Genomic DNA, 26,172 nt, shown 5'->3' with positions numbered 1-26,172 from the left:
CCCTTTCACATACACATAGTCATTTGATCCACTAAAAATATTCATTGTAGGAGCTTTAATTAATGTGTTCTTTGTGTGCTAAATAAACAGATAAGCAGTGTAATAATCAGACATTGCATGAATTCCACCCATAATCACACGAATGGTGCACATTTTTCTGCAAATCATTTTTAAACACTGCCATTCAAACTATCATCCCACTCAAGATAACATGAATGGAGGATGTTGAATGTTAAACTATAAGATACGGATTGCAAATACTTTAACTAACTGTTGGTCCTTTGTGTGTTTATGTATGAATGTGACCGTTTGTGTTACATGCCAATTACAGGCTAACATTCCTGAGGTCTATGCTGTGTCTGTGGGCGCCATGCGTATGACTTTTTGAATCTGGACAAAACAAAGACCGCAGTATGATTCCCTGCGTATGACCCCACACTCTGTGGGACTGATCTCTGTTACAGAACAAACAGCTCATCTCTAACACTGCTGCTGGGCGCTCAGACCTTGGTCAAATGGCACTGGTAGGTATTTTTTTGTGGTTTTATTTTCCTTTTTTTATCATTGCTTTACTTAACTTCAGTACGGGTGGGGTTTTCCACTGAGAAAAAATGGAATGATTGTCAAAAAGTGTTGCTCTTAACAGCACAGCGTTCAACAACAAACTCAGTGTATCTTGGCAAATAGCTTTACAGCTGCATCTATGTGAGATGTCCCAAGACAGTTACATCCCACCCATCTGTTTCAGCAAGCAGTTTTAAACAAGCGCTGAGAATGATTTTAGTGTTTGACCAAGGTTTGATGGTATCTGCATTCACTCTGTGCCCAGTCTGCTCTGCAACCAGACTCCTGCCACACTAGAGTGACACGGGTGGATTGAAGCCAGACATTGTCAGCTCATTATCAACACCTTGTCAGCCAACTCTCCCCACAGCTCTCACTGCTCTGTGTGTGTCTCCGTGTGAGTCTGTTACTGTGTTTGGTGAAGAGTTTGTGGGATGACTTCAAACTGAAAGACGCCTCCATGCTCACTCTCGATGTCTGGGGATTACAGCTGCCTGAGGAAGTGAAGGAAACGCTTATAACCAGGCATCAATCTTTTCAATCTGGTACCTTTTATCCCTTGTTACTTGTTGCTTGTTTCTGACAAATCACTCGCTTTTTATCTCAGGCACAAACAAGCACACGTTGAGCCTCAGACACCACATTCTGCTTTCTATTTATGTTACACAAACTTCTGCTTTTGATTTTTTTTTTTATTTTTACATTTCCTCTTTCGGATGTTGCCAGGTTCCATACTACTGCATGTGTGACTATATGGTCTGTGTACGTGTATGTCTACAAAGCATTTCCTGCTCTCTGACAGCGCTGTGATAGGAATATCCTCTTACTGGGCCAGCGAACGGTTAAGGCCTGGCCCTCCTTTCCTCTCTCTCTACGCTGACATATTTTCAGACTGTTTCACGACACACCTCACATTTCTGGTTTCTTACGTGCTTCAGAGAGGTGGCCAGATGTGATAGCGGCTGAAATGGTGGGAGGGAAACAGAGAAAGAGAGAGAGAGAAAGAGGTGAGAAAAAGACACGCACAGAGAGAAAGAGTTTGTGTGTATATGTAGAGAGTAGTTATGAAAATAGGGGGTGGGGGAGTGTTTCAGATGCTGTTCATAGCATAAGAGTTACTGTTCATTAGCAGTAAACAGAGAGAGAAAGAGTCAGCATGGGGAGGGGAGGAAATGAACAATGGAGGGGAAATGATCAGTAATCTGCAGTGCTAGCTGTCAGCCTCCACTGCAACAGCTTGTCTGGATCTCATTATAGGTAAATTCATTTAGCTTAGGGGCTCAATGTGCACAAGTGTGAGGAAGCATGTGCATGTGTTCAGGAAAGCACAGATGAATGGTGAACACCGCAAGAAGCAAAGATGTTGTTTATCGCCTATGTTTTGGTCATGTGGTCTTCTAAACTCGTTTTAGAAATCTGTTATCTGACATTTTGTGCCTTTGTACCCATCAGGATAGATGGCTTTTTAATTAGGAACTACTTGACATGACAGTTGGAATTCACCCCACAAACATATACAGATTTAGCAGTTTTGGCAGACAAATGCACTGACATTCACTGGAGATCTGCTGTTTTGCTAGCATTTTCACATCGGTGGATTGAGCTCTTACATTATGCTTACTTATTATAATATCAAACGGAAATTACTTTCAAAAATACAAAAAAAAGGGAGAAATGATCTAAATTTTAATATTTAGACTTCATGATGATTATTCTTTCCTCTTTTTTAGATGTATATATTTATACTGTAGTATGTTGTTTTTCAGTTCCACTCTGTACATTGCAGCTCATTTTATGTGTGCTTTTGTTTGGACGGCTCACTGTAGATGTAATTCCCTCAGAAGTTTAATGATGGGTAGATATTAAGTATAATATTGTTTGTATGCATGACAAGAAGTGGGAAAAAACAGGAAAAGAGTAAGAAGATGCACTGAAACGAGGGAAGAAGTTGAAGGAAGGGTGCAAAAATAGTAAACAGTGTAAACTAAGCAGGGAGGGAGGGAGAGAGAGAGAGAGTGTGTGTGTGTGAGAGGAAGAGAGGAAGGGAGAGAGGGAGGAGGTCTGTGCAGGGAGACGGAGCTTGCCGTCTGGAAAACAGCATCTTTCCCTCCACTCTGCTCCTCCCCTCTTCCCTCTCGGCATCTCTCCCACGCTCCGGAGCTCAGCCTTCAGCTCCCCGGATCCTCCCAAATTCTCCCGAGGTACAGCCTGTTTGTCTGTGTGTGTGTGTGTGTATGTGTGTGTGTGTGTGTGTGTGTGTGTGTGTGTGTGTGTGTGTGTGTGTGTGTGCACTGAAGCCTGTGTGTGTGTGTGTTTGTGCGAGTACTTGACGCTGTGCTCAGTACTTTCCGTGTGTTTGTCCCTCTCTCTCTCTCTCTCTCTCCCTCCCTCTCTCCCTCTCTCTCTCTCTCTCCCTGCAGCTGAGGTGGGCGTGTGGAGCCTCTGACCCTCTCTCGCCCACTCTCTTTCTCTGTCTCTCCCTCTTTGCTGCAGCTACAGGGGGCTATGGATGGACTGCGTTTACCTCCACTCATCGAGGAGGCTTTGGACTCTACAGGTCTGTGCAGCTGTTTTGTCAGTGTGTGTTTATCTGCGACGCTGCTTCTGTGCAGTCGGATGCCGTGCGGCTATTTTTAGCCCACACTACAGATCAGATATGAAAAGGTAGAGGGGTCGATGTTTATCTCTACTGAGGACGAGTGTTTACTCCCAAAGTGAGGGATGGGGTGGTGACCTGAGGAGGCGGAGGAGGAGAGAGGTGGTCAGGTGGTAGGAGGAGGGGAGATTATTATGGGAGCTTGTCTTTATTAGGAGCTGTAGTATAGCTGACAGGCAGACTGACGAGTGGGCATTGCTGTCAGCTATGGCATCTGTGGACATTTGATGGAGGCTACACACTGCCAGGTAATGGATGGCTGGCAGCCAGAGGCAGGAAATAATATTTTCATTAGTGCAGGCTGTGTTAGATATCTGATGTTCTGCATATGTTATTCTGAGGCTGATTGAAAATTGATGCAATGTGGAGTCATGCAGTGTTGGATGTTATTTTAGTTCAGCTATGATTTTTTTTTATTTTTATACTTTGTGGTTGGATTGTTTTCAGCTCACAAATGAATTCTTGTGAAATATTCACTTTGCATATCATGGTTGTGTTGAACTGTTGAGCTGTCGCAGCAAAACAAGCTGTTAATCTTGTTTAGTAACTTCATACCACTGATAGTTGCAGACATTTGGCATCTTTGCATGTTAATTTTTTTCCCTCACTGTACTGTGTAACTTTGTGCAACGATTCAGTCAAGAATGCGCGGAATGTTATTTTGTGTCTGTGTGACAAAATGAGGAGGAAGCTTTAACTGTATGTTTTCTGTGTGTTTTGAATGGGTGTACAGACAGAGAAGCTCTGTGTGGGACACTGTTAGGAGGATGTTTATCGGTGTGGAGGGGCTCAGTGAAAACTACAGGTCAACAGCCTTTTGACCAGCGGCCAGATTGCCAGGATCTGACTTCCTTTTCCTGTGTGGTACTGTCCTAAAATTAAACTTTCAATAACATACCCCTTGCTTTGCAAAGTTAGCGGCAGAATTAATAAACCACTTTGTTCTAAATGTTCAGTGACTAATATCCTTTATTACATTTACTACCCCAAAGCCTCAGCACTGACCATCATAACATGGATGCTGTCTCAGGAGAAAAGCCTCCTTCCTAACAAGCTTATTCCTGTTTTTATATCCCTGCTTTTAAAGCAGGAAATTCAGCGTCTAGTGATGGCAAGTGTCTGGCTTAATGTAGCGTGAATCCTGACTGATTGACCATAATAAGGATAGACATGCGTTAAACCAAAAGTGGATTGAGCGACGGCTAGTATTAACTCTCGTTTTTTAAAAATTGCACACACTCAGGGATCTAAATGGATTAAATTGCATTTATTCTGTCCTGGCTGAGGTCAATTCTGGCTAAACTTGATTCTTAGAAAAAGGTGACTTTATTCAGGATGGTGGTTATTTTCTAGGCTTTTATTTTCAACACTTTCTCAGTCTTTCTCGGGGGGATTTTATGCTACGCTTGAAGAACAGTGACTAAAATTACTTGCCACATCTACCAACTTGGGAATACAGATACACTTACATAAACACATCTTCCCACTGTTCAATACAACACCATCGAAGGCTGATTTGACATTTGAAAGCTGTCTGTGGATCTTATAACCTTCGGCCACCATATTGTTCCTCCTACATTCACGAGTCGACCATCTCTCTCCATGCTTCTCTCTGCTTTCCCACTCAGTTTCTCTTCCCCCTCTTCCAGTCGCAATCCTCTGCTCTCTTCAGCACCCACACACACTCCAACACAAACACACACACACACACACACGTGCATGCGCATGTATAGACAAGGAAACCTTTGCACCTGCCAGTGCCTCAGCCCACACAGAATTTTCTCTCCTGTCCTCTCCTCCTTTCCCTCCACTCCAGTGTTGTGCCCTCACACTGTGAAATTCACATCAGCAGTGATACTCCCCGAGGGTGCACAAACAGGATTTCTCTCAGCTCACTGGAACTAATAAACAGCAAAGTTGCTGCCTTAGACAAACTTTGTAGATTTGGGGAACTGCAGAAATCTCTGAGAAAAACAACAATGTGAGATTCTCATACCAGTGTTTAACATGGCCAGTCATGGGGCTAAATGAAAACAAATCTTGCATGCTTTTCCAGCCTCGGGCGTCTCAGCTCTTTCTCTTTCAGTGCTGAAGCTCTACAGTGTGACATGTTTCCCTGTACCACTCTATCCCCATTTGTGCCCCACCGGACTTCAGTGCTTCATTTTAAAACAGGCTTTCAAGGCACTCTGCAGGTCTCTGACAAAATTGAGCGTGCCATATGTTTTTTTTCCTCTTGGTTGCATAATGGAAAAATTCTTAAAACTTAAAATGAGTAGAGAAACTTTGTGAACTCATTGGTCTTCTTGCAGCTTATTCTATGGATTTTTCCTAACTTGTAGAACTGTTCAGCGTTGTCAACCTATCATTAGCGCACCCTTTCTCTCCCTCTATGTCCTTATCCTTGTTGGATTTGGCAGCTACATGGTTAGCTGTGGTATCCCCTCTTTCCTCTGTGATTTAAGTGATGTGAAACCTTCCAGAGAGATTTGCTTTCAGGTGGGAGGCACTGATTTGTGATCAAATGGATTATTACTGCATCACTTGTTTTTATGCTTTGTTCTTTGTCGCTATTCAAATCCCTTAATAGAATAGCTATACAACAGACACATGCATGCACGCACACTGCACTGCCACACACGTTCCCATAAAAAAACCTATTACCTGAATCAATCACCTACAGTATGTACCCAATGACACAGTTTTTGTGCATGATCATCTAATGAGGCCAAATTATTGCACAATCTGCATCTCTATTTCATTGACCCACTTCCTCTTATTTCCCTTTGAAAGCGCAAACATGGATTTTCCATTTAAACAACAGAGCGGCTCATTAAGTCAGTCCAACTCTTTGGTACTTGTGGTTCCTGTTTCTTTTCTTGTCTTCTCCTGCTGCTGTTGTTCCTCATGCTCCCTAGAGTTGTCAGGCTCAAAGTACAAAGAGAGAAGATAAATTCACATAACCTCATGAGACCTTCCTGTAGCTCGCTGCTCATCTCAAGCTGTTGGGTATCAAATCTCATATGATAGTGATGTCATTATGTGGGCTTTATGAGGGGGCATCTGATAAGATTGCTCGGGTTTCTCTGTGGGGAAAAGCAAATGACAGACAGAAAGGTTTCCATGATAGGCAAAGCCGTGGACAACAACAAAACCTTACTGCCAAGGTGACTTTCCATATGGTGAACACCTGGGTTGTTGGTGTGCAGAGGTCACCATGGAGATGAACTAGCGTATGGCTTCATCTGACTCCTCCTTAGTTTTTACAAGGAAGGGAGCAGCAGAAGTAGCTTGAGTGCCCTCTGGCTATATCATAACTCCTTCTCCTTTCTTGCATCTCTGTTATTGTCTTCTCCTCCTTTCCTCTTTTGCTCTCAAACAGTCTCTCCATCTTTTTTTCAACTCCCCCCTCCCAACCCGCCCTGCTCTTTATGATGTGTTGCTGAGGAAGTGTGCAAGTGCAGGGGAAAAGCTACAACATCAGTACTGGGCTGGCTTCAAAGCTGGAGTAGGAGGGGGTGGTGTGCATTATGCACGGCCTCCTACACACCCGCAGAGATCCATGGCATACATATATACACTGAACAAATGCAGTTTAAACGTGGCAGACGCGTGTGATAATATATATTTATATAGGCTCACTAAGAGTGGGGATCAGGGATACACAAGCCTGCATGCCCACATAGTGTATATAGACTGTATATACACACACCGGTACAAGTAGCATAGACAGGTAGTCACACACAGTACACCCATATGCACACGTTGATACACATTATACACATAAGACAGACAAACACATGCTGCACACAAACCACTATCACCACCACTGCCAACCAATGTCACCACCTGTCTGCTCGATCTTGTTTTCATGCACAGTTCAGCACAAGGCATACATCACACTACAGCTGTAGACAGCCTCCAGCTCCTGTTTCAGTCAGCTGTCATTTCCTTTCACAGCTGATTTGACTTCAGATGTTCCTCTCAATACAGTAAAATCAGATATTTTTAACAGCAGTCACAGGGAGACAATAGTAGAAAAGTTGACATGTGGAAAGCCTTGTATCACATTTTAATCATATAGCAACATGAAAAATGTAGACTAAAATTGGAAATGAAAGACTTTAAAGCAAAATGACAATTCTTTATGCAGTCATGTCTTGCTCAGTACACTGCTATCTACTGTATTACGTTGTGAGATTGAGTTTCGGTTTTTGCTGCATATTTTATATACAGAACTACAACTCTAACCGCAGAGTCACACTGGTTGTTTTATGGAGAAAGAGACTTCCCTGTGGTGCCACGCTGAAGCAAGTCTATGCCCTACATCCAGGCCTCTCCCAGCACACTTCTGTTTGCTAAAATCCTCACTCTGCACCTCAGTCTTGCAAAGTGCAAGTTTCATTACACTCCTCGCTCCATCACCAAACATCGAAACACCGAATGAAAACCAAATTGAAAGCAAAACAAAGGGCTTGTGTCTCAACACTAATGTTTAAATTTAATCTCAGACAGTTCTTCCGAGATACTGACAAAGAACACTCGGCCTGCTTGTTGACTCTTTTCTAGAGTGGCACAATGTTTGCACTGACATACTCAATGTGTTTTGCTGCAATGTGATTACGAAGGAATGTGCTGTGGCTAGATAAAGCCATCCTCTCCCTGGAGCTGTAACACTGCTCCTGAGATGACTCGGATGCCCGTCCCTACTCTTGTATGCAAGCAGTGACCATGTCTAATGCAATCCCGGCATGACTAAAGACCAGCACTGTGGCAAGTATGCAGTGGAGTGATCGCAGGTGTCACTGCAGCTGATTCTGCTGCACAATGTGTTTGACATTCACTCACAAGGTGAGGTGATAAAGCTTCTTTAAAGAGGGAAATGATTAACAAGCTGTCGGGAAAAGCAAAGGAGACTTAAGGGAACATTGGAGCAGTGTTAGGGGGGTTTGTATATTTCATGGGTGAGGATGAGATATACAGCCAAAGGGAGTTAAAGAGTTTTCTTCCAAACTACATCTGTCCAGTATTAGAGGATTTTCAAAACAGTGTCTCTTTGGCATGGAGCAAATGTCCCGCAGCAGTACATCAAGTGTGCAAAAAGTTTTGTACAATACTTAACTCTTGTCGTGTTTTCATTGCGATCTGACTGTTAGTTACTGATCCGTTGTAGTTTGTGTCCATCGGGCACAGTCCGGATTGTGCATTTACAAAAACAAAGAACTAAAACGCAGCACAAATCCACTTCAGCCAAAGCTTTCCGAGTTATTGCACCCTGAGCTAGTCATCCTGAAGGATTTGGATGAGAGTGATATCCAGTGGGAAGCCTTTTGTCTCTTGATGGCCTTTAGCTGCCGCTGGCTATACAAGCATCTCCGGCTCTCTCCCTGCCACACAGCTCCAGCTCTCTTCTTTATGACTAACTCATTACTCTAGCATCAAAGTTTAATGACAAAATAGCCCAGTGCTCATGAAACCTCTCACACGCCTCTCAGGGGACGCATTATTTAAATTAACATTATTATGCGACAGGGAGGAATAAAGCTCCAGCCTGCTGCTATTGTCACATTGATAATAATAATAATAAACTTCATTTATATAGCACCTTTCATGCAGAGAATGCAGCTCAAAGTGCTTTACAATAAATAAATTACACGCATCGAGTGCTTCACATAAACATAGACAAAATGAACAGAAAAACAGGGATAGAATGCTATAATTAATGTGACATAAGATAGCATGAAAATATGTTGCGTGTGCTTAACTGTGATGGAAATAGTTACATCTAGCAAAGGGGGAACAACAAGGAAGAGAAATAATTACCACAAGAAATGGAAGCATCCCCAGAGACAAGATTACACCGGTGAGCATCACTCTTAATTAGATAGATCTTTAGTTAATGCTTTACTCTGTCCCCTGCCGCACCTTTTTTCTCTTGTCACATCACTCTGTTCTCATCTCTCAGCAAACACCATTACCCTCAACCCATCTTCACTCTCCTTTCTGAGTACAAACAGCAATTTTGAGCCACTCGGAGACCACTTCAACATGAATGTCTGATGCTACATATCAATTTATTTCTGAGATGGACTTGACCCTGAGGGGCATGTTATTGAGAAATAGTGTGAAGTGACAGCAGGCCAGTGTGTGTGATGTAAGCAGCATTTCTCGGGATGACACAGTAACTGAAGTGATCTTTTACCTTTTTTACTGCTCCTGAGAACAAACCAACACTTTCTCCATTTAGCTCTGGTCTTTGTTGCCTTAAAGCAAATCTCATCTGACTCCAGTCAAATTGATCTACTGCCATGTTGTTGTGCTTCTAGTTTTGGCCTGCATTTGTCTTCACAGTTCCAGCAGGCAACAGCTGTAGCTCATGTCAAGTTAAGTTTATTTGTATAGCCTTAGATCGTATACAGTGTCACATTAGGCTTTACAGGCCTGCATTTTCAACAACACTCATCCCAGCCCAAGCTGTCTGTAAACAAGAAATGAGACAAGGAAAACCTCCATAAAAAGCAAAGAAATGGCAGACAATGTGAGACAATGTAATACAAGGGAGACAAATGTTTGTCACATCTTTCTTACTATGACTGGTAGCATGTGTTGTTATGGACTTTGAGGTGCATTGCTGGGTGGTGAGTCATAGTGATTGCTTCAGCATACAGGCCCACTTCCCCCCCTTCTTTCTCTGCATTGTGTCAGCTAACTCACTCCACCTACTGGTTAGAAATTCAAATCCACAGCACGGAGAGATGAATGTTAAACAAAGTCTTCAAATTTTCCATCAGTTGGCTTCAACGTGTGAAACATATTAATGCTGTCTCACTTAACATCTACATAGCATTTAAACATTTTGACATGTTTTTGGCAAACAATCGGATGCATTTTTCCCCCCAAGTGAATGGTTTTTGTATGTCTTTTCTATCATAATCTTATCAAAAGGTTGTCAATTGTTTTGTACATTTAAAGTGAGTAGTGTGTTAAATTATGGTAGATGAGTGAAATAGAGGTTGGTGTGAAATGGACTCAATGCCACTTTAATCACAAGATGGTGCTGTTGATTCAAAATAAAAAGCAATCTGTGGCGAGTTTAAATCATGACTGAACAGAGGTGATGACAGAGGGCTTTGTCACCTGTAAATCTCCCTTTCTGTCTCCCTCTCTCTCTCTCTTAACCGGGCATCCCTTTCTAATTTCGCTGTCATCTTTCCATCAGATGACCCTTGCGATCTGAAAACAGACAGCAGCCCTACCATGGACAACGAGATAACAGCGAAGGAGAGAGGTGTCCTGGAAGAGAACAACGAGAAGGAGGAGATGGACCAGGAGAGAGCTCAAGAGGAGGAGGAGGGGGAAGAGAAGCTGAAGGAAGAAGGCGATGAGGGGGAGGAGAAGAGGAGGAAGGAGCAGGAGCCGCTGACAGAGGAGCAGGAGCTGGAGGAGCTGAGGGCCCAGGTGCTGCAGCTGCTGCTGGAGCTGGAAGATGCCAGAGAGACCTCCAACAAACACCAGGAGAGCTTCCACGAGCTGCAAGGTGAGACCTCCAACCTTGGATATGAATGTCACTGCTGACAATGTTTTCTTATGCTATTCTTTTATTTTCTGATGCCTTGAATGATTTATCTTCCTTTATCCAAATCTTTTATCCAATATTTACAGACATCTGACCTGAAATCAAGATCTAATCATATGCAACCTAAAGCAAACATCTTCCACCATCCAACCACTTGCTCAAAATACCCTGGGCAAATTTTCTGCTTTCTAAATGGATTTTGTGGCATTGGTCCATTAAGACTATTAGTCATGATAATATTTTACTCACCGCCTCCACTATAGAGATACGTGTAAAACAGATTCTGGCAAGAACTACAGTGATTGGGGCAAGGAAATGGCACAGAAATAATCTCCAATACTTAATTTGGAGACTGAAAGTAGATTCCTGGAAATCCCTGTAGTTGTTTAGGCACAATTAGCTATAATTGGAGTCTTTATTGTGGCAGCCAATAAAAGTCAATGCAATCTGTGCAGTGTGGAGCATCTTGTTGTGTGTGTGCAGACACCAATCATTGAAAGTGAGCCATAAACTGGTGTGTGTGTGTGTGCATTAATACAGCAGGTAAGTTAGCAGCAAGTTGATCAAGGAATGGATACACCATACCTGTTTCATCAAACATGCTAGCTTCAATTTGTAACACAATATAATTTCCAATATAATTTCACTAATCAAAACAAACACTATACTTGTGACACGTGAGCATGCAAAAACCCAAGAGAGCTTATTTATTTAACATGAAGCTGGAGCCATTCTGTGTGTAAGCACTGCTCACCAATTGCTTTTGTGAAATGGGCCTTAGTTCACCTCAACTATTTGACTTTTCCCAAATCTCTAAAATGGAGGTGGTGAGTAAAATGGTATCTAGTAGAGGTGTTCCTGAATACAAACACATTATTTGGCAAAGCACAAATAGTATTTTTTTTTTTAAACGAATATTTGTTTCATACAAATATTTTAAAAATTATTTGTTATCAGGTCTCAACTATGGGAGTCACATCCACCTGCTACATGATGCACATTTCTTAATTTGGACATCGCTCCCGAATGAAATCACTCAATAAATGAAAAGTGCAAAGCAATAATCACCTTTGAAGTTCCTCCCTACATGTTACACGGTGTTCTGTCTCTGTGTTATGGGTGTATAAATAGGTAGAGGTCTGTCTGCAATGAGGCGATGAGTAAAGTTTTAGCTCAGTAGTCAGTGCAGCCGTCTATGATCTGGGAGACTCCAGTTCTAGACCTGGTGTGGGGACCTCCTTCGTAAGGTAGTTTATTCATGAACACTTATTGTAACGCTTTAATTTTCTAAAATTAAAATCGTAATAAAAACAAAAACAAAAACAGGATTTTTAAGCCTCTTTCTACGTTTATTCAAATACAAATACAAATCCTGGGCCCTCTGCGCATCTCTAGTATCTAGACTAACAAACAAAGTGTACAAAAATATGAGAATAATATTTATTGGCAAATAATGGAATTTCCTTTAAGCTCAAATTAATTATCAATAAACAAAATAAACTTTAAAAACTTTACAACCCAGATGGACACATCTACAGCCCCGCAGCAATCTGCTGTCTCCTCTTTCTATGAATCCACTTAATTTATGTTGTAAGACGTCATGAATACGGACTCCTGTTTGAAAGCTATTAATAACTCATCAGCCACTATTATAACAGTTCAGTCAGATAAACATTTCCACCTCGCATCTAAGTGACCGTACCCATACAGCTTAACTTTCATTCTGAGACGTCTCCTGTTTATCACAATCTGCTTGAGCACGTAGAAGTATAAATGTTTATATACGGTCACTGACACCATCAATTGCTCACAGCCGCCAAATGGAGCATCACATCATACCTTAGAAATGATGAGCTTAGCGTTCAGGGACACTAGCAGTTGAGTAAGACCTTGGGTATGGAGCTGCAGTGAGCTCAGTGTGTGCATTTATGAGTGTGTGTATATGAGTGTGTGTACTAAAAGACATGGCGTTGTGAGCTCAGTTGTTTGTCTGGCAGCGATGGAGGCATTCCTCAGACAACTGCATGAGGGAAGCTTCCAGACTGGGTGTCCTAGACCACAACGAGAAGTCACTATTGGTCCACTCCCACTGGACACAGTCAGCTGTTCAGTCTGTTGGCAGCTGTAGATGATTATTATTACAAACTGCCAATCATGCCACACTCACCAGTTATATACTGCTGGTAAGGTCTGAGCCAGCAAGAATAGTCGAGAAAAATCTGGAGAAAGAAAATGAGAAATAGTTTGAATGACATTATGGCCCATACAAGAAGAATCTGAAACCGAAGAAACGTTATGGTTTTGTTTGATCTGGGTTTGAGATATCCATCTTTGAGATTTCTGCCTGTCAGTGTCTCTTTCACTCTAGATAATTCAGTTTTTACTTGGACTACTTTCCACTGAAGAAGTAGTCCATCTGAAAACTGCTGACAGTGTTATTTGTATTATGGAAAGCTGATTAAAGATGTCGATGTAGAATTTTTAAATGTATTTTTTATGCTTTGAACACCAAAAGAAAATGTGGATTCATTTCCATTTTATTGGGCTGGAGGCAGACATTTCAGAGATGGATATAAAACCAAACCTATCAGAACAAAACCACTGAAGTAAGAAATAAGAAAATATGTATTTTTTCATTTGTATGAATTGATCCTTGAGTGTGCAGGCTCAAGTGATCTCCTCTGTAACCAAGCTAGAGAAACTGTGCAAATAATACTACACAAATTACTTTGCATAAAACATACCAATAGGGACCAAAAGGAAGTAGAAAGTCAAAAGCTGTGAAAAAGTAGCCAAAATTGTCTGCAGTGCTTTAGATTTATAAAAAGAAGACTGTCTATTAAAATGGGCATTTACAGTAGGAATTATGGTAATGAAATATACAGATAAATCTAATACTATTGAAGGTCTTGCTTACAATGTATTTAACGCACAAACACAGACAGACACACAAAAATGCTTGTGTCATTCAGTCATGCTTCAAGGTTGAACAGCTTATCAAGTTGTCATCTTTCTATCAGCCTGCTGAACTGACATTTTCCTCTTATCTCTCTACCCACTCTCCCCACCTCTCCTCCTCCTCCTCTCCTCTCCTCACCTCCTCACCAGGTCTGCTGGAGGATGAGCGTCTGGCCAGTGCCCATCAGGCGGAAGCCTTCACACGCCAGATCCAGAATATACAAGGTATCAACATAATAAAACCGTCAGCAGTAAGGCTCTGTTCCCTGATAAAACTGGACAACGATGATTAGCATTTCATCTGGTTTAACAGCAATGGCAAGAGGCTCGAAATATCAGGATCAATCAAACATATTTGCGTGATATATTTTCTTATGTTCTCAGTAAACAGGGTCCCTGCTGATTTTTCCCTCTGAGCTGCGGTGAGGAGCAATTTATTAGCATTAATGAGCAAGTCCTCCTTGTATGTCACTGTATGGATTTCTATTGTCGTACAAGCTCTGTACTGAATAGTCTCCGAGAGAAAAAGCTGCATATATTGAGATGTAATTGACTAGAATGTGATACTTGCAGTCGGTTAGCGTATTGATTTGGCAGCATTGTCTTTTTTGTGAGCAATTTTTTTGATTAAATTTTGGTGGATATAAAACCATTTGGGAAACCATACGCATAGAGAAATAATAAAGGTCAAATTAGATATTTGTTCAATTTTATGGAGGTGAAAACACACCTCAGTACAAATACAAAGCCTCTACAAAACATGGATAATGGTTCTGAGCACAGGGAGGAGAAAAATAATAGGGAAAAAAGACAAAAGAGCTAAGAATGATGAAAACAAGAAAAAAAGGAGTTTATACAAACATGAAAAATTATATAAAATACAGGAATTCTTAGACCCGTAATGCCTCCCAACCCCTCCCGAAAACAGAAGAAAAAAGGAGTAGGGGTGTTGCAATTTAAGGCTGCAAGATGTTTTTCAGTCAGAGAGTCAGAGAATGCCAAAATGATTTCATGACATCTGCACTTAGGCAAGAATTATGTCTGAACTGTTAAAATAGAAAGTAATGGCAATAAAAACAGTAATAACTTATTTCATGTCTCTTATCGATGATGTTATCGCTCAAAGTGGAAAAGATTTTCTTTTCTTGAAAATGCTAAACTAATAATCTGAACCTGGCCCTGAAGAAAAAACATGTCTATTACCATCAGTTACATCAGCTCCTCTTTCAAACTCTACCCACACACACACACACACACACACACACAGGCACACACAAGAACACACCGCCCACACACACAAACATATGCAGGCCCACTGTTGCAAAACCACAGGTGAGATCATACACACACACACACACACACACACACACACACACACACACACACATATATATTGCAGCCTCACCCACACATTCAACATAAAGAAAACCTTACATCCTCCTCTTCCTCCTCCTCCTCTCCCCACAGCCCAGCTGCGCTCTGTGCAGGAGGAGATGGACAGCCTGGAGGAGGAGAAGGAGAGCGAGCTGGCCGAGGCCCAGGAGGAGTTGCGTGCCGCTCAGGAGGAAGTACTCCTGCTCCAACAGGCCGCGGAGGAGGCAGCGGCAGAGAGGGAGAATGACATCGCCTCCCTTCAGGAGGAGCTGTGTCGCCGGCGGGCTGAGCTGCAGCGCCTCAGCGAGGAGACCCAGGAGTACGAGCTGGAGATCACCACGCTGAGGGCCGAGATCAGCATGAAGAGCCAGCGCAGGGAGGCCGAGAGGAGAGAGGGTGAGGGGCATGGAGGGCGGAGATCAGTGTAGAAATAGAAAAGAAAATATGAAGACGGATGTTACAGAACAACCTAACAAAAGCGAAGGATGAGAGACAGAATAGATCAGTCAGCGAACTGCAAACATACTTCCTCCTCCTTTGTTTTACTTACAGCACATCAAAGTTAAAACACAATAAGTCTTGGTTTTACACTTCATCTTCACACCTTGTGTAAATAGCAATAAGTGAGAAGAGCGCAGCAAGAACACAAAGACATACTGTCTCAGTTTGTACTATGGAGTTCATGCAGTTTACCACACAAACAGAATTAGCCCACGATCAGTCTTTGTGGCTGAAAACACAGCAGCGTGATGTTATGGATGTTCTTACTGCACGGTCACATCATGTTAGCATCTAGAAGTCAAGCACATAAATCATTTGTGGGTTTTAATAAATATTACAGATTACAAATGAGATTCCTGAGTGTGACAGGGGGAGTGGTGTATGTGTGTGTGTGTGTGTGTGTGTGTGTGCGTGTGTGTTTGTGTGGATGTGTGTGTGTATTTAGCATACCCGGGACATGAAGTCATGAGGAGGAGGAACACACAATTCCAAGACATGATATCACCGTTGGGCTCTGCAGCTGAGTCTAGGGAGGGACTGAGGGAGGGGAGAACACAGAGTCTTCATATATTTCATTATTGTTCACTTTCATGACCCAAAATGTATTTTATATGTAAGTGTAACTTGACTCACACTCATTTTAATGTCCTCTATTAGTGCTGTTAGAGTGCTGAAGCCTTAAACAGTCAGATGATGAGCTACACTTCATCACATCTTTGTCCTTCCTTCTTCTGTCAGGTGACATCGACCTGCTGAAGGAGGAGTGCCGTATGCTGAAGGAGGAGTGTCAGACCCTGAAGGAGGACAACAGACGTCTCTCCGAGAGGCTGCAGCTGCTTCAGAGACAGAGGACATGGTGAGAGGTCAATGACTGCTCACTCATCAGCTGCGCTTACTGGATCAGCTGGAGGGGATACCCTCTGGAATAATAACCCTCGTCACAGTCATTCACATCATGTCGCATTTAGAAAACACTGGCCACCTGTTTAATCACTGCAGTAAAACTGTAATATCATATGAGGGATTACACATGAGTGCTGAAACCATTATATGATTAATTGATTAGTAAATCGCCAGAAAAATGGGATTGAAGGTTAATTCCAGACCTTGGAACCAGTAGTTGACAAAATAAGGTCCATTTAGCAGCTGTTCTGGAGTTTTCTAACACATCACACAGTCTTCCTCAGCAGGATGGAGAACTGGGCAAACTTCATCCGCTGAGGAAGACTGTGTGACACCATCAAAAACAAGCACATTTCCTTTTAATAGAGCACTTTTCAAAACAGAAGTTACAATGTGCTTCACAGGAAGGAGAAAGGGGATAGAGGGAGATAGAAGAGACAAAGAAGACAATATATAAAACATGTATAACTCACAAAGTAAAAGGTATAAAATCAAGAAAAAGCCAAAGAAGAAAAATCGGTTTTAAGATGCTTCTTAAAAACTGTGCATTGATTTGGCTTCTCTCAGACTCCGCTGCGGGCTGTTTCAGAGTCGAGAAACACCACCATTAGCATGATCACCAGAACAGCTACTAAATGGACCTTGTGGTTATATTGTTGTTTCAATAACAACAACTTTCATCATCGATTAATTGACTTTCATATATTTATCAAGACACTATGCCAATTCTCTCGATCTCGCTTTTTAAATATGAGGATTTGCTGCTTTTCTGTCATTTTTGAATTTTATATGTTTGGGTTTTGGATTGTTGGGAGGACAAAACAAGCCATCACATTGGGCTCTGGGAAATTGTGATGGACATTTTCCACTATTTTGTAAAATGAAAATAATCCTCAATTGCAGCCATAATAACGTCTCCATCAGTTATCAGACTTTGTGTACACTGTATGTAACAACACAATGCAAATAATGTTAGATAGCTCACTGGTTATCACATAAAATGGCATGGCAACCAATTCCAGTTTTCATAAAGCCCCTCTGGCCTTTGATCATAGAAATTATCCGCACATTTGGAGCCCATTTCTGAGCTTTCAGACATTACAGATGAAACTACCCACAGTGTATTGTATTCTTCACCACTCCTTTCGTCCACCTCGCAGCTCCAGCGTCTACCTGTCACTGAAAGAGGAAGATGTAGTGGAGGGCACAGAGGGGAAGGACATGGAGACCGGCCCCGATGAGGTCATGACAGAGAGCTACATGACCATGGCCCAGTCCGAGAACTGTCGCTTGGTGGATGCCTCCATACAGAAGAATATTTCATTTGATGGGAAGCCTATGACACCAACCAGCTGGAACGGAGGCGTCGGGGAGATCTTCTCCCTGAGGGACCAGCTCAAACAGGCGGAGGAGAAGGCCTCACAGGTTCAGAGAGAGGTAAAATATTGTATTATTAGAACATTTTTGTATAGGTTTTGGTTACAGTTAATTCCATAAAATACAACGAATCTTGTTATCAATCACTGCAATAAGCCAAATACTGTAAGTGAGTGTTTGACCTCTGTGTCCTCCAGTGTGACGGTCTGAAGATGGAGCTGCAGGAGCTGCAGGTACTGTATGACAGCAGTCAGAGGGAGAGAGCAGAGCTGGAGGAGGAGCTGCAGCGCTGCAAGGCGGAGCTGGAGAAGCTGTCTGGGGGGGCTCAGGTGAGGGATCAGAGGCCTGGAAGTAGGATGAAGTAATTTTAATGATATATATATAGCTTTGAGAGATAAATTACGACAATCTTTTGGACCTTTAAATTGTATAGTTACCTTTAAATTCTGGACTGGAGGTTCCTAAAATATCTGTGCTGAAGGTTGTGTTATTTCTCTTCTTTATTTTTAAATTAATGTGAACTTTCTCAATATAGTTTGGAGAATTTCCAGCTCTGATTTCTACTTGATTAAAAGCTTTTTCTTTGCACCCACACTGTCAACTAACACATAACACCTCGCATCACACCTATTGTATTCTCTGTCTGTTGAGCCCACTTTTTGTGTGTCTCATACTGTAGCAATTATGTTTTGATATGAACTGACTTGGCCTGTCAGCCCATATCAGTATTTATTTTGTGCTTTGGGCTGGGGAACTTCTCCCCCCACTGTGTCTGTGTCCTAATCTCTTTGTGACAGCAATGCTTTAATACTGTTGTTGGACAAAAACACACAATCTGCAAAAAGGCATTCAGGCATCAAGGAAAGAATGTCTGAAGTCTATGTAGTCTTTACATATTGTTCAATAGAAACAAAGTAATTGAAGTACATTTGCAGCGTACCATCATGTTTTAGAATTATCAGAGCTTTTTTCTTCCCTTCAGGCTGGTTTCTGTTCATTTTAGTGAGTGAGACTTGTCTGAAATAAGTAATTCATACAATTAACATCATGCTCGCTTTTAATTTTACATAATACAAGTTGAAAGCATGAATTATTTTTAAGGAGTTCGAGTTGACTATTGAACAGCAATGGTTTTACTACACAAAGTTTCAAATTCACTGCCATTTTCATGATGTCTATATTTCCTTATAGCGTTTAGGGTTTTACTTTCTGATAACAAAGTTTGCTGTGTGGCATTTGAATGCACCATTCAAGTACATTAGGACACTTATGCTCATTGTGATTACCTACAGTGTCTCAAGTAAGTATCAAAACTCTGTAAATTGATTTTGGAAACCAATATCTGCCTGTAAGGGAAGAAAAAATGCATTCAAAAATCAAAACAACAGTGGTATCTTTTGGAAAACGGTTTGCAGCAAAGTTGTACACACGTGTTTTGTCTACAACAGCCGTGATGAGATGTCTCTGCGTTGTGTCAAACTGTCTACCCGTACCTGTCTCTGATGCTGTCCTTGTTCTCTGAATGTCCATGACCTCTCAGCCTGTATGATGACAAATTTTGCAAACATAATTACAAATGATCTATAAAACGAGGATAGAGAGACAAAAACACCACTGACTGCTCGTCACAACATTCATGCTTTATGTCTTTCTTTTTGTGTCACCATAACATCACACACAGCCAGTAAACGACACACAGGATTGCTCACATACACTCACGTTGAGTTGATGTGCATGTCACCATAGAGTTATGCCTTTTGTGAACAGAAAATGGAAATCACTCCATCACAACCCCTCCCCTTTTCTCACAGCCATAGACCATGTCATGCTTTTACGTTATTGATGTAGTGTTGGTGGTCCATTTGTGTTGTTGTCACACCTACATCTATCTGTGTGTTTATTATTTGGATCAATCCATCCGTTCATTCATTCCCTTCATCCCCATGGTCCTTGTGTTTGTTTTTATTCCCTCCTCAGAGATTCATCCATCCGTCTGAGCACCCTGTTCTCTCCATCCCCTTCATAGGAATGATTGTAATAGTGGCTGTGGTCTGGTGCTGGTTGTCGGAGCTGGCGTCCCAGAGAGTAAGGTATGGGAGGAGCTTATCTCTACTTGAACCGTAATTCTACACAAAGATGAAAGGGTTTAGTTCAACCAAAAAAGACAAAAAATATATTCTTCACTTACTTCTAGTGGTACAAAGCCATGCAGATAATGCGGTTTGGGTTTTATTTGCCCTAAGTTTTAAGATATCCGTCTGTAAGATGAGATTCTGCTCAGAACCTAAACAGAAGTGAAAAGGAATTTGTTCCACAGATACTGCTAAGATGCTGTCAGCAGTTTCATAGGGACTGTTTATTTACTGAAAAGTTGTTCAGTCAGAGACATTGACCATTTATAGCAAGTGGTGATACAGTTCAGTTGGCAGAAAAGCACCCGAGCAGCGATGATGATTCCTCTGCAAGAACTAATCGCCTTTTAATAAACACATAAATGGAAATCTTTCTTAAATCAAAAGTGTCAAAAGGAGGAGGCAGAGGGAGCTGCAGCAGCAAACAGCGTTGGCAGTAACTAATCAATAGATCAATAGTGAGAGGTTGTAATGGCCTTGCTGAACACCTGCATGAATATGATTGGGCTTTACTATTCAGCTTGTAGCCAAACAGGTGATGTATGAGACAGTGATGGTGAAGCATGAATGCAACAGCTGATAACAATCAGATAATGTAAGCACGACTTCAGTGCTCTGTTGACAGTGTATTCTGCGGATTATCCTGGGACACCGTTTCTGGGGAGACACGTTATTTTTCACAGAAACACAAAACTTCACTCACCTCCATTATCTAAAGCTGAGCAAATAAAACAAAAATGATCTGTATGGCTGGATACCACTTGAGGTAAGTTAGAAAATATGTGTTATTTGGATGAAATGACCCTTTAAAATAGATTGTTGCTCAGGATTCATTAAGATTGGCGGTTATGATGGGAGGGTCTAAAATGAAGAAATTTTGGTAGGTGGACATGGGACGGGTGGGCAGTTTGGCAAATCATAACAAAATAATTTGAACATGGCAATGAATTACATAATTTAAAGGAATTTTTGGACATTTTGGTAAATGTGCTGATTCACTTCCTTGTTAATAGTTACCCAAGATAAGAAGACTGATACCGCTCTCGTATCTGTGCGTCAAGTATGGAGCTAGGGCCAGGAAGATATTAGCTAAGCTTGGCCTTGCAGGGCAAACAGCTAGCAAAGTGTCCAAGTTAAAGAAATACACTTACTAGCACATCTGAAGCACACTTATTAACATGTTGTTTGTTTAATCCATACACAGATTAGAATATAAAAACAACAATTTGTGGTTTTAGGGGGAGTTATGTGCTGTCACTATTTATTGGCCAAGCACTGTAACTTTTCTTTTTTTTTTTGTTTTCATTGTGAGGATGCCAACCAACCAGCAGGCACACTGAACCAAAACACTGGACGGACAGATAAAATAAACAGCACATACTGTAACTCCCCCAAAACAATAAATTGTTGCTTTGTCATTCTATTTGTGAATGGTAAAAATAAACACGATACAATGTGTTAATTATAGTGAGCTTGGTGAGCTAGCCGCTTCCCTCTGCTTCAGTTTTTATGCTAAGCTAAGCTAACTGCCTATTTACGTACAGATATGTGGGTGGTAACAATCTTCTTATGTCACTCTCTGTTAGAAAGCAAACAAACATATTTCCTAAAATGTCAAACTACATTCCTTTAGAGGTCCAAAATGGTTTATCGATTAATGGAAAAGTGGTAGCCGATACTGACACTTAACACTACTCTTTTCCTGTCTTCCCTCAGGGGAGTGAGATAGGTTGGAACTCCATTTTGACTGTCACTGCAGCCACAGCAGTGCTACTAATGATGACTAGCTTGTTGAGAGCTCTCGTCCGATGCTGATTGGATGGGTAACAACTGCACAGGGACAGACGTCTGCTTCAGACCAGCCCTCGTTCTCTCTCCTGCCATGTCTATAGACTGAACTGGAATTCTCTAAATGTGATTGAACTGACAACTGTCTAGTAGATGATGTATGGGAAAAAAAATTAGTCTCTCATGAGAAGGTACTACATGCACACAGACTGAGACTGCTCAGTCTCATTTGAGATTGCAGACGGCTGTGACGATGAGTTGCCCTGCAGAGCTCCACACGAGGACTGATCTCACTCCACTAAATGTATGCTAGTGCTGTGTCATTCCTTCTCTGTCTGTGAATATTATTTCTCTCTCCTTTAGCTAACAATGTGATAAAATGAAGGTTTTGATTGTTAATGTGCACAAAAATGTTTTCAATTTATTTAACCATTATTTATTTATTTGTTTGTTTGAATATTGTTCATACTTGTCTCTGATAATAATGACAAACATGGAGTCTGCATTAAATGCACTGAAATCCCTGAAATGTATATAATTGTGCCCTTAAAACACTTACAGAAAGAGCAGTTTGCATTTTTTGTTCATGAGCTGTTAACTATTACTTGTTGCTCAACCCCTCCCCCCAAATATTAACACTGTTAATCTGCCCTTCTCAATAGTACAATATTAGTTATTTCTATTTCAAACACCTGATATCCTCAAAAAAGGAGCACAGGTTTTAGCTAGTTAAGCATCTGTCCATCCAAGCTCAGTTTGTAAGGATAATGTTAAACCCAACATCTCCCACAGTGTCTTTTCAGTTATGTGCTTTGCTCCAGGCTCTGTCACTTCCGCCTGCCTCTCGCCATTGTCTTGTGTCTGACTTTGAAATCAGACAACTCCCACCTTCCCCTTTAATCATCAGTTAACCAACATGCCAGAAAGTCAACGCCGTATTTCTGATTCATCTTGCCTGCTCTCAGTTCACTTTGAAACCTTACACCCACAGCTGCATTGTTATACTTACAGTATGGTAGTTTTTTTATGTGCTAGTAGAGATATCTCTGCAACTTTGGGAGCAAATTCTGGGATGATCCAGCATTGTTGTTGTGAGGCACCGACTATCAAAGCTTTTCTTACTTTTGACTCTTGATATTTCTGTCCAGCTTGTTTTTCAGAGTGTATTCTTTTTAAGAATTATGATGATTGCAGGTTGTTCCAGGTACACGATGTGAGAATGTTGACTGTCAGCATTCACTTGTTTACTGGCAGCACACTAAATGTAAAAAGATTTGACAAATGCTGCTTTCGGCAACACCTAAATGAAACCATCGATGCAGCTGAAGTGAACGATCAGGGTTAGTCGTCTGCTGAGGGCATTTTAGACATTGATATGGTTACAAAATATGTAAATAGGACAGTGTCACAAATGATTTTGTCTAAGCATTAGTTACAAAAAAATAGATATGTATATGTGGAAGGACTCTGATTATTGTTTACATTTGTGAAATGTTTTTTTTTTGTGAAAATCTTTTAGAACTGAATAAGCATGCTAGAAAACATATAGAAGCACAATATATAATTTATGTTACGTTATACTGATTCTGTTACTTTGTATTTCATGTAAATAGATGTGACATAAAGTACTATGGGAGAGATATTTCTTAAATCCATTTGTACTAGCTTTGTAGAAAGTTTATTCTATTTTGAAAGAGCATCGTATATTTGATAGCCAGATTATATGCTATATGTAAATGTTTATTTATGGTGACGTTATTCAGAAGAACTGCAAGCATTGCTAATAATTTTCAGTACCTCTATGTTCAAAGGTTGTGTAGTCATTGCATGCCTTTAGATTACATTTGACCTTAGTTGCCAGAACGAGCAATATGACTTTTGACATTCCCTTAAATTTCAGAACTGTAATGAAATCTGATTCTGAACATTTGCCATTAAACAAACCTTGATAAGCAATTTTTGACCAATGTTATTTCTGCATATGAAAAAAAATTTAGTGAGGAAATAATGTGCCGCTGGACTGCAAATGTTGTCACTGTCTATTTAAAATGATCAGTTTGCAATACAAATTTAATTTCCATTGACTGCAATAGCACATATGAATGTTGTCTGATTCAGGAAATTATTTATCATTATTTCTGAGCTTATTTCATGAACAGTAACTTTACCACAGTCTCACAAGCTTCAATATTACACTGTGTTTCTCAGCTTGCTGCTTTACATATTGATATTGTTGTTTTCAGCATAGTTGTGGCTATTTTGTTACATGGAGGTCTATTTTGTACTGTAAATGACTTGAGAAAATAAATATACCCACCCCACATGATGTCTGAGTGCTTTCTTTTCTGGGTAGTTGGCCTCACCGGCTATCATGGTCCCAGGGTTTAGGGTATCATAAAATCCCATTCATGAAATCACCAGTGGACAACCTGAGCGAGAACTGTCTCTCTGCTGGCTTCGCATTACAAGGGTTGTATGTGTATTAATAACCTTCACTCCAGAGATGTGACATAAGCTCACAGACACGGACTCTTTACAGATGGCAGGAACTGGTGTGTCAACGTTGTAGATGAGGGCTTCTCAAATACACTCATTAGTACATTGCCAAGACTCACGGATAGTACGTTTTAAGCGCAGCTAATCATCTAAAAGTAGCCTTGATGTGACGTTCTATGAGGAACTTGTCATAGGATATAGTTAGCATAAACCTCTATCTAGGGTTGAAGTTAAATTAATTTCCTGAACCTGCACGTATTCCCTTTGGATTCTGAATCAGGTTTCTGTCTCATTCAATTTCAGAGTTATGGCTAAAGAAATGAAAAGTATCTTCATGGCAGAAATGTCAGATTCAAATCACCTGTGAAACCTAATCAACTGGCCCTTGGCCCCGGGCCTATCTATCCAGCAAATCCCCATCCCCCCCATGCCCCAAATCCCTTCTTAAATATTTAATATATTCAACTGACAGGCTAACGGGGAAAAAGCTAATTAAAAAAGGTGTGAAGCTGACTGTGAGAGCAGACAAGGGTGTTCTCTGGGGATATATTGTTGAGTGAACCATGTCCAGGTCAACAGATGTAGTTCCATGATTTGGTTTTTGCTTTAGTTATTCGCACATACTTCATGTTTCCTATCAAGGGTAGGTAATATGGACATAACACATTATAATATATACCAAGTATGTATTAAAAATCACATATTAAAATGTTGAACTCGTTAACCTCACTGTCAAATATTTTGTTCTCCTAAAAAAATCTGTTATTAAGGGGAAATTATACACTTTCATGTATTATGTAGCACCCTAAGGGAACCATGATGTGTCAATATGAGTTTTGTGATGATATACAATGATTTTATAGAGAGAGACAATAAAAATAATATTCAATTCTTACCATCCTTACTTCCTACTGACTGATTGACTGAGGATTATTACAGTTTTATTCCCCTTTTTAATGACTATTATTATATGAGAATAATATCCTGCAATACCAAAGTCAAACTCTCCAGATCGTTCTGTAGGAAATAGCTAAAAAAAACAGACAGACAAAGTCCTTTGAGTGTCATATTTCATGCTGTGAGATCAACATGGTGTGACCCCTGGCTCTGTCCAGACTGAGAGTATCCTGAGAATGCTTTCTGCATGTGTCACAGTTATTCTTACCTCTCACTATTTCATCGAGGATGCTGCTGGCTGCTCTGCCGTGTCACTGACTGCTGAGTCACAACACCACGACAGTCCCTGAACCTGCAGCAAACACAATATTCACTGTCACTGACTCATTTTCATATATAGATTATTGATTTTTATATGTGCTGACAACTGGCTGAGTGTATTTTATGGTTTAAAGACTCATCTTCAATTAATGCAAGTGTCACTTACCAAAGTTGTAGATGACACTCGAGAAGTCAATTTCTGTACTTTCTTTTTTCTCTTATGTGGCCTGAAAAGACATTTAAAATAAAGAGGCTGAGTTTAGGGAATTGAAATGGATTAACTGAAGAACTTCTCTACAATATGCTTAATATGTCATTACTTGATGGTTCAGAAAAGAATACTTGCTGTACATCAAAATCTAAGCACACTGCCTCCCTTCAATACCAAGCATCAATCTATAAAACCTCTTGAGCTTATATTGACCTTTGCTTGTCTACATGGAAATGTATTTCACCCAGAGGTGGCAGATTATTGTGAAACACACGTAATGCAGTTGCTTCATCTTCACCAGTGTGACCTCATCCTTTAAAATATTTCCCTCCCAAGGCCTCAGTGAGACAATTTTGTCCTACTTTTTTTGACAATTATCCTCTGTAAAATGATAAATTTGGTGAAGATTGAGGAACTC

The 26,172-nt window shown here is 40.8% G+C and overlaps 1 protein-coding gene and 1 long non-coding RNA gene across 2 annotated transcripts; one reads left to right on the top strand and one right to left on the bottom strand.

Moving 5' to 3' along the window:
• The first annotated feature begins 2,607 nt into the window (after positions 1-2,607).
• LOC122985850 (coiled-coil domain-containing protein 136) lies at positions 2,608-24,150 on the top strand. The gene is made up of 10 exons (XM_044356819.1): positions 2,608-2,765; positions 3,058-3,121; positions 10,440-10,757; positions 13,905-13,979; positions 15,222-15,524; positions 16,368-16,485; positions 17,693-17,969; positions 18,107-18,238; positions 19,887-19,999; positions 21,758-24,150. Exons 2-10 carry the CDS (start codon positions 3,070-3,072, stop codon positions 21,768-21,770), a joined length of 1,401 nt encoding a protein of 466 aa, XP_044212754.1. The 5' UTR covers positions 2,608-2,765; positions 3,058-3,069; the 3' UTR covers positions 21,771-24,150.
• LOC122985851 lies at positions 15,604-16,361 on the bottom strand. The gene is made up of 3 exons (XR_006404200.1): positions 16,263-16,361; positions 16,080-16,166; positions 15,604-15,920 (listed from the first exon to the last, which is right to left on the bottom strand). It is a non-coding gene; the product is annotated as an uncharacterized LOC122985851 (long non-coding RNA).
• Positions 24,151-26,172: the final 2,022 nt, after the last annotated feature.

Source organism: Thunnus albacares, chromosome 7, assembly GCF_914725855.1.
Source record: "Thunnus albacares chromosome 7, fThuAlb1.1, whole genome shotgun sequence".
Taxonomy (NCBI): Eukaryota; Metazoa; Chordata; class Actinopteri; order Scombriformes; family Scombridae; genus Thunnus; species Thunnus albacares.
Note: the sequence above shows the minus strand (reverse complement) of the source record. Positions and strands in the feature narration are given on the sequence as shown.

Coding starts and splice junctions, on each gene's coding strand:
- LOC122985850 (XM_044356819.1), top strand. CDS start 3,070: ATGGATGGACTGCGTTTACCTCCACTCATCGAGGAGGCTTTGGACTCT. Junction 15,525..16,367: donor GGAGGCCGAGAGGAGAGAGG/GTGAGGGGCATG, acceptor TTCTTCTGTCAG/GTGACATCGACCTGCTGAAG. Junction 17,970..18,106: donor CCTCACAGGTTCAGAGAGAG/GTAAAATATTGT, acceptor TGTGTCCTCCAG/TGTGACGGTCTGAAGATGGA.